This window comes from Microtus ochrogaster, chromosome 1 (assembly GCF_000317375.1).
Source record: "Microtus ochrogaster isolate Prairie Vole_2 chromosome 1, MicOch1.0, whole genome shotgun sequence".
Lineage (NCBI taxonomy): Eukaryota > Metazoa > Chordata > Mammalia > Rodentia > Cricetidae > Microtus > Microtus ochrogaster.
This window is the reverse complement of record NC_022009.1, coordinates 93,648,821-93,656,682: the sequence shown is the minus strand read 5'-3', so window position 1 is coordinate 93,656,682 and position 7,862 is coordinate 93,648,821. Positions and strand designations below refer to the sequence as shown.

The 7,862-nt window shown below is 40.9% G+C and overlaps 1 protein-coding gene across 2 annotated transcripts in view; it reads left to right on the top strand.

Moving 5' to 3' along the window:
* Mfsd8 (major facilitator superfamily domain containing 8) overlaps positions 1 to 7,862 on the top strand; it is a 52,280-nt gene that overhangs the window by 32,057 nt on the left and 12,361 nt on the right. For both annotated transcript variants that reach the window (XM_026782847.1, XM_005343932.2), the window contains exons 2-6: positions 820 to 911; positions 2,051 to 2,094; positions 3,748 to 3,988; positions 5,167 to 5,280; positions 6,931 to 7,075. In XM_026782847.1, coding sequence (XP_026638648.1) covers positions 820 to 911; positions 2,051 to 2,094; positions 3,748 to 3,988; positions 5,167 to 5,280; positions 6,931 to 7,075 — 636 coding nt within the window. The remainder of the gene's footprint in view (positions 1 to 819; positions 912 to 2,050; positions 2,095 to 3,747; positions 3,989 to 5,166; positions 5,281 to 6,930; positions 7,076 to 7,862) is intronic.

Sequence of the window (7,862 nt, the reverse complement as noted above, 5' to 3'; positions counted from 1 at the left end):
TCACTACCGTTTGTAATGAGATCTGGTGCCCTCTTCCTGTCTGAAGTCATGCTTGCAAAAAGAATACTGTATACACAATAAATATATGTTTAAAAAAATTCTATTGTATTCAGCAATAGAGAAGTACAGCTGGGGAAATGATCCAGAGGTTCAAATGCTTGCTGAGTACTAGAGTTTGGATCCCCAGACACTCATGTGCGTGTCAGGTGGGTATGATGGCCCACTTCCCGCATCAGAAGTCAGAAATGGATTCCTGAGCAACCTGGATAGCCAGACTATCAGGCTGTCTGCTATCAGGCCTCCACATATGACCACGTAAACATAAGTCTTTGAACAATGTTTTACCTCTGTAGACCAGGCTGGCCTCGAACTCACCTGCTCTGCCTGCCAAGTACTGGGATTAAAAGTGTGTGCCACCACCGCCCAGCTCAGTGTTTTCCTTCTTAAAGGTGTCTTGTGTTTTCCATCCAGTGAAATTTAAAATGCTTATTCCGAGGTGCCAATTTTAATAAATTATGTCAGTTATATAACTCTTACCTTTAGAGAAGACAGAGTAAAATTATTAATGCATAAATACCTGCCCCTAATCACCAGGAAGTCTGCCCTTGTGCATTATCTGCAAGGCTTGGGACTTTCCAGTTCTTTGATCTTTGAAGGAGATGGTACAGAGTGTCAATATTATTGCATGTGCGTTTCTGCAGTAATTCACTGGCTGAGGTCGATGGTAGAATCCCACACTCAGTTACTCTAACATTTTGGATTTGGAGTTTTGAGATTACGAACACTGAACCTGTAAACCCTCTTCTTCTTTCCATCTAGAGAATGGGACATGGTAGAAACCCAAGAGCTTTACAAGAGCAGATGGAGATCTATTAGGATTCTCTACCTCACTATGTTCCTCAGCAGTGTGGGTAAGTGCTGGAAGTTACACCCACTTCTACAGTTCAGAGTAAAATGCTTTGTGCTAGTTTTAAGATTATTTACTTATCTATTCATTTATTTTTGTTTTTGTTTTTAAGAAAGGATTTTTCTGTGTAGCCCATGGCTGTCCTGAAACTTTCTCTGTAGACTAGGCTGGCCGCAGAGATCTGCCTGCCCGTCTCCCAAGTACTAGGAGTAAAGGCGTGCGGGTCTTCCCAGCCCCACTGCATCTTGAGTACAGTTGTCCTCCTATTGCTCTCTCCTCCCCCGAACAGGAATTGTATACTTTAAAGGGGTGGGTCATTTGCTACACGAATCATATCTCACTACATTTTTCTTACGTAAATCAAAGTTTGAAGTTGGTTTGAAACTTGATGCCCCTGCCTCAGCCTCTGGAGTGCTGAGATTACAGAGATGGGCCCCTACACCCAGCAGTAAAGCTAAACATTTAAAAATAGACGTTCTGCCTGGATTTGCCTAACATTTAGATTGAACAAAAGGGCTGGGTTGTGACTGGCTGGTAGAGTAATAGTTATCTCAAGTGCACGAGGCCCTGGGTTTGATCCCCGTCGCTACAGATAAGTGAAACAAGACAACATTTATCAATAGTGCAAGAGTTTTCAATCGTAGTTCTCAAGTAGGGAAACCTATCAGAATCCAGGAATTTGCTTTTATAGTGTGGCCATCTTGAAGTATCTCAGTTCATATTACCTCCCCTGAGATGGTGAGGTAATACCTCATCTTTCCTGCAGGGGATCGCCCTTTTAGACAGCACAGAGACTAGCACTTCCCCTGACAGCAAGGCCTTTCCTCCACCTAAGTCTGCTGGGAAGGTGCATAAGCATTCAGTAGCTTCCACTTAAGGCAAGAGATGTGAGAGACGACAGGCAGATCCTTTGCTCTTGTATCTAGTTGGGACTATGATTACCTTGTGTTTCTAGTTTACATTAGAGCTTATTATCCTTCTGAGAATTAAGATTTCACTGCTTGATAAATTAAGCCTTTGAGTGTGTAACATTTCAGGCTCAGAATATTTTAAAATCTGTGCTATATTTTCAAAAGCTTGTAATATACTTGTAATAGTGATTAAATTATTATAATACAAATAAACATTTTTTGCACTTTGCAGGTTTTTCTATTGTGATAATGTCAATCTGGTCATATCTTCAAAAGGTTTGTACATTTAAATCTGTTCTCTTAAGAAATAGTAGAGGCAACTCTAGTGTTGTTAAGCATTGGCTAGAGAGTGTCCTTAATGTTCTGTAGTTTGATCTGTCCCAGAATAACTTAAAATAATTGTTCCTCAAAGGAGGTGTAGTTTGGTCATATGCTTATTGTCCAAACGAAAACAGTTACAGCAGAAAGGGTGCTATGCCAAGAATAGACTCATGCCAGGAGAGAGGCAGGCTGAGTGAAGGTGTCCTCACCTTCTTAACCAGCCATGCTCACATCGTCAGTACTTCCCTTCTGAAAGCTGCTCATGTAGACAAAGTGATTTCTCAAAATGTACAATGATATTTCCAAGGACTAACTTCATCATTTTCCTGTGGCATTCATTTGGGCTTTCAGGAGAACTTTATGAGAAGGATAGGAAATAAGGCTGTCTCTTGCTAGTCCTCTGAGATTGGTTTTCAGGTCCTCTCTGAGTATATAGCACAATGTTTGGATGTGCTAGTCCATTAAAGAAAGTGATGTATTTGCACGTAAAATGCGCACATTCTCCTGCATGCTGTAATCATCTCTAGATCACCTATGATGCCTACGACAGTGCTAGCATTATGCAGTTGTGAATCTGCTCTATCCTAGAACACTGACCAGAAAGCAGTCTCTTTTCAGTTCACTTTCTGTTGTTCGTGTGTGAATGTCACGGCTTACACTGTCCTCTTGTTTCTACCAGGTTTTGTCTTAACTCTGATTACTTAGTCTTGAACTCTCTGTATCTCATCAGCTCCCTCCTTGCTTACTGCTTTTCCAGAGATCCATCTGTGTCAGGCTTTGGTGACCCAGGCTCTGCAGGGCTGCACAGTCACCTTTCCTAGCTCCTCTCCAGCCCCTTTCCTTGCCTCCCGTGCTGCTTTCCTTCCTCTCTCCTTCCCTTCCTCCTCCTCCTGGTATTCACCCTGCAAGCCTCTCCTCTCTCGTGTCCTCTGGGAGCTTTGATTGTCATCACCCAGTCTGGGACAGGTCTTTTGTGTACAGTTGGTCCTTCTCTTTGGGTTTTGAATCCAAAAATTCAAGTAACTGTGGTTTGAAATATTTTTAATATCACTTGTACTATTTTTCTTTTTATTACTCCCTCAACTGTACTGTGTGGCATCTATCTTTACAGAATATACATTGTAGTAGGTATTATACGTGATCAGAGATGACTTACACCTGTAGAAGGTATTTGTAGTTTCTATGCAAATGTTCTATATGAAGGGCTTGTGTGTGCACTCATTCTGGTGTTCTTGGGAGTCCTGAGTCAGTTGTGAGGACACCCAGGGATGACTCCACTTCATCTCCATGTCCTTAGTACTTACCATACAGTGCTATGATATTGAATGTACAGCGATGAACTCCCCACAGTTATTATCATGTTCCAGGAGTTCTCCACAGAAATACTAACCCCCAAAGGTTCAGCTACTCTGGAATATAGCCTGCATATTTGTTACAAAGCTAAATATATTTTCCTAACTGATCTAGAAGTCACGTTCCCATGTACTTAGTTACCCAGTAGTCTAAAGACTTACATTCACACCAGTCTGCCTTGGGATGTTTGTAGCTGGCAGAAGCTGAAGATTGTTGTCATGTAAGAATTCTTAAAGCATTTACTTTTCTCTGCAGATTGATCAGACAGCCGATGCAAGTTTTTTGGGCTGGGTTATTGCTTCATTTAGTCTTGGCCAAATGGTAGCTTCACCTCTATTTGGTTTATGGTCTAATTATAGGCCAAGAAAAGAACCACTTATCGTCTCCATCTTTATTTCGGTGGCAGCCAACTGCCTATATGCATATGTCCACGTGCCAGCTGCTCATAACAAATACTACATGTTGATTGCTCGTGGATTGGTGGGATTTGGAGCAGGTAATTGCGTGTGTGTGTATGTCTTATTCTTCCTGCTGTTCATAGCTGTAACTCCCGTGTCTCACATCGCATATACATCTTAGGAAGAGGCAGATGTCTTTCTGTCGTTTGCCTTTGCTCATGATCCTCCTGTTACCTAAAGGTCCTTTCTTTGATTTCCATCAGTCTTCACCTTCAAGACACACGTTTATCCAGTGTGCAGTTTTCTCGAGCTTCTTGCCCCTGCATGGATCCTTTTCTGCCTGTTTCTGGTCTTTGCTTGCACTTTTGCACTGGTTCCATCTTTTCTCATCAACTATAGTAATGTTTGCATTAAAAGCAGTAAATGATATTTTTAAAATATTCTGTGATGTCTAGTAGTGTCTCTACTATAAAATAATGCATAATAATTTAAAAAACCCTTTATTTGTATTGTGTATATGTATGTGCGTCTGTGGAGATATGCATGTGAGAGCAGTGTTCTCAGAGGCCAGAGCACAGCATTGAATCCCCTGGGGCTGAGGTTACAGGTGCTCGTGCACCATCTGCTGTGGGTGCTAGGAACTGAGCCCCGGGCTGCTACAAGAGCAGTGTGAATGCTTAACCACTGTGCCTTTTCCAGCACAAAATTCCTTAGTTACACCCTTGGTGGACTCTTTGTGTTTCTGTCTTCCATTATTCCATTTGTCTGCATGCTGTCTGTAACATAGTCCTTATAGTATAACGCTCTGCTGTTAATGCATGCTGTCTGGTTTTTGATGAGAAAACCTTGGTATTAGAATGTCATTTTAAAATTATCTAAGACTGTGTTTTTGCTCATATGGGTGGGCTTGTTTTATTTTGATTCCTTTTTTGTTGTGTTGGTTGGTTTTGAGACAGTCTCACTATTTACCTTAGGCTGGCTTAGAACTCACTATGTGGCCTAGCCTGGCCTCTGTCTCCCAGTTGTTGGGATTACAGGTATGCACCACTCAGCCTAGTTGAGTTTTTGTACAGTGATACAGTTTTTTTTTTTATCAGTGAAAATACTTAGTTCCTTTAGTTACGTGTTTATTCCATGAAAATCTTACATGCTTTGTAGGATGGCACAGAGGAAGAAGTGACCATGGTATTTATCAATATTTCTTGCTCTGTGTCAAGCCAGGCAGGCGAGTATTATGGCTGGTGGATGATTCCTTTCCTTGTCATGGTCTCTCTAGGAAATGTGGCTGTTGTCCGATCGTACATTGCTGGTGCCACTTCCCTTCAGGAAAGAACAAGTGCCATGGCCAATACGAGCACGTGCCAAGCCTTGGGCTTTATTTTGGGTCCAGGTAGGCAGGCTTTACTTAACTGCTTAAATCTGAGTCGGGAAAACCTTTGAGGTTCAAATTTAAATGTAATCCATATATGAAGCTTTGTGGCCAAAGGGAAAAGGAGAGAAACTTTAGAAGGGATGGAGGGAAGGAGCCAGGAAGTAAGGGGGTTAACATGAGCAAAGTGCAGTGATGTTTATGCATAAAAACATAATGGAACACATTTCATGTGTTAACTGAAAAGCATAAAAATAAAACAGTAATTCCCTCAGACTGTGTGCATGTGTGTGTGTGTGTGTGTGTGTGTGTGTGTGTGTGTGTGCGTGTGTGTGTGATCCTAAAGACTGAACTCAAGGCTTCGTGCATGCTAGGCAGCACTCTACCACTGAACGATAGCCTTTTCAGGGTGGACATTAATGTTTTTAATACACTAGTATTGCTAGACTGATTTTCCTGACACCAGAGCTCTTGGTGAATGCTGCTTGCCTCAATTTACAGACGAGGATCCCACAGTATAGAGAGTCTGTCCAGAGCCACCCGAGAAGGTGGGGAGCCGGAGCTCAGAGCTGACATTTTTCTGGTTTCTTTGTACCCAGTACTGTTGTAAGGGCAGCATCTGTTTTTGTTCTCAGTTGAAGTTAGATCTCAGTTACTGACAGGCCCATGGAAAATCCTCTCAACCAGGATTTGAACTGTTCCATCCAATTTTTACTGCAGACTTAATAGTAAAGTACCACACAAAGAGAAATACTCAAAATATTTTACTTGAAACTGTTACGTTTTCTTTCTTGTAATAAAGCTGGTTAAATTTCTAACTGATTTAGCCAACAAGATTACTCAGTGGGTCTTTGTACTGACTCCCAAGTGTGGTGGACTGAGTTTGATCCCTGGAGACCACTTTGTTTAAGGAGACATTAAAAGTTTTTCTCTAGCCTTCACAGGTGCACCCTAGCAGGTGCAAGCCCTCCTGTCCCCATCAATGTAATTATTAAAGTTTATAATCTATTCATTGAATAAATTGTGTAGATTAACTTCTATAGAGTAGTTATCTTTCATTTTTTGTTTTATAAGAAAGTAGATACTGGGGTTTAGCGTGTAGCTCAGTGGTAGGATGGATACTTAGCAGGCTGAAGGCCCCAGTCCCAAGCACTCTTCCTCCCCTGTCAAAAGAGGACACTAGATGGGTGGTAAATATAAGAACACACTATAGATCTATGAAAATGTTCTAGTAAATCCCATTATTATGTAAAATTAGTAAATGCTAATAAAAAGGATCAAGAGGAAATGATGCTGAGTTGATTGATCAAATGATATAATCTTTGTGAATGTACATATCTATATCTCATCATTTTAATACTCTCCTAAAAGAGCTTTCTTAGATGTTTTTCCTGAATATTCTAGCCTGCTTGAAAATTTAATACCTCATATCCATCAATATACTAATGTTTGAATATATATATACATATGCATATGTACATCTATGGATTATACAAGAAAAGAATAAATTGTCTTTACCAACCAAGAGCAAATTTTCTCACTCCAGTTGAGAACCCTTAGTACACATGGTGACTTCATATAGACCCTAACAGTTCTGTAGTAAACATTTTTACAGTTTTTAGCTTATGTTTCTCATATCAATACTTACTTGTACACACAATACTTTATTAGTTTTTCAGACTTGCTTTGCACTCATTGGAGAAAACGGTGTAACGTGGGACCCCATTAAGCTGCAGATCAACATGTACACAGCACCGGTTTTACTTGGCATCTTCCTGGGAATTCTAAACATTATTCTTATTTTCTTTATATTAAGGTAACTATGAAGAAGCAGTAAGATATCTTTGTAAATTCTAAAAGTTAACAAGCTTTCTTACTACTGACGGATAATTATCCCTATGAAGTGTTTTTGGCTTTCTTACTACTGACGGATAATTATCCCTATGAAGTGTTTTTGTATTCGTAGCACTGGGCACTGATCCTTAGCAAGCCCTTTACTATGTATCTTCCAGGCCCCTAGCCTCCTTTATAAAGATTCATTTTTATGTTTTTAACGTGTTTTGCCTATATGTATGTATATGGACATGCATGCATTATGCTCAGGAAGCAGAATGGAGAATTGGGTCCCCTGGAACTGGAATTACACACAGTTGGTTGCCAGGAACAAAACCTGGGTCGTCAGCAAGAGCAGCAAGTGCTCTTAGCTACTGAAGGCCCTCTCCAGCCCTTTTTAATTTTTACTTTTTATTTTGATAGAGGGTCCTGTTACGTTGCCTAGGTGCTATGAGTCCCAGGCAGGCCTTCAGTTTGTAGTCCTCCTGTCTCAGCCTACAGGACTGACATAATAGACCTGAACTGTGAGGCCTTGTGTTTTGCTGTCTTTATATGGGTTTATAGTTTTTGGTCAGCTAAAGCATGGTATACTGGTAACTGCAGTAATAAGACGGATGAGGAATAAACACAGAATACGAAGATCTATTCCTCATTTACTAACTATAAGATTCTAAGTACAAGCCGGGCGGTGGTGGCGCACGCCTTTAATCCCAGCACTCGGGAGGCAGAGGCAGGCGGATCTCTGTGAGTTCGAGACCAGCCTGGTCTAC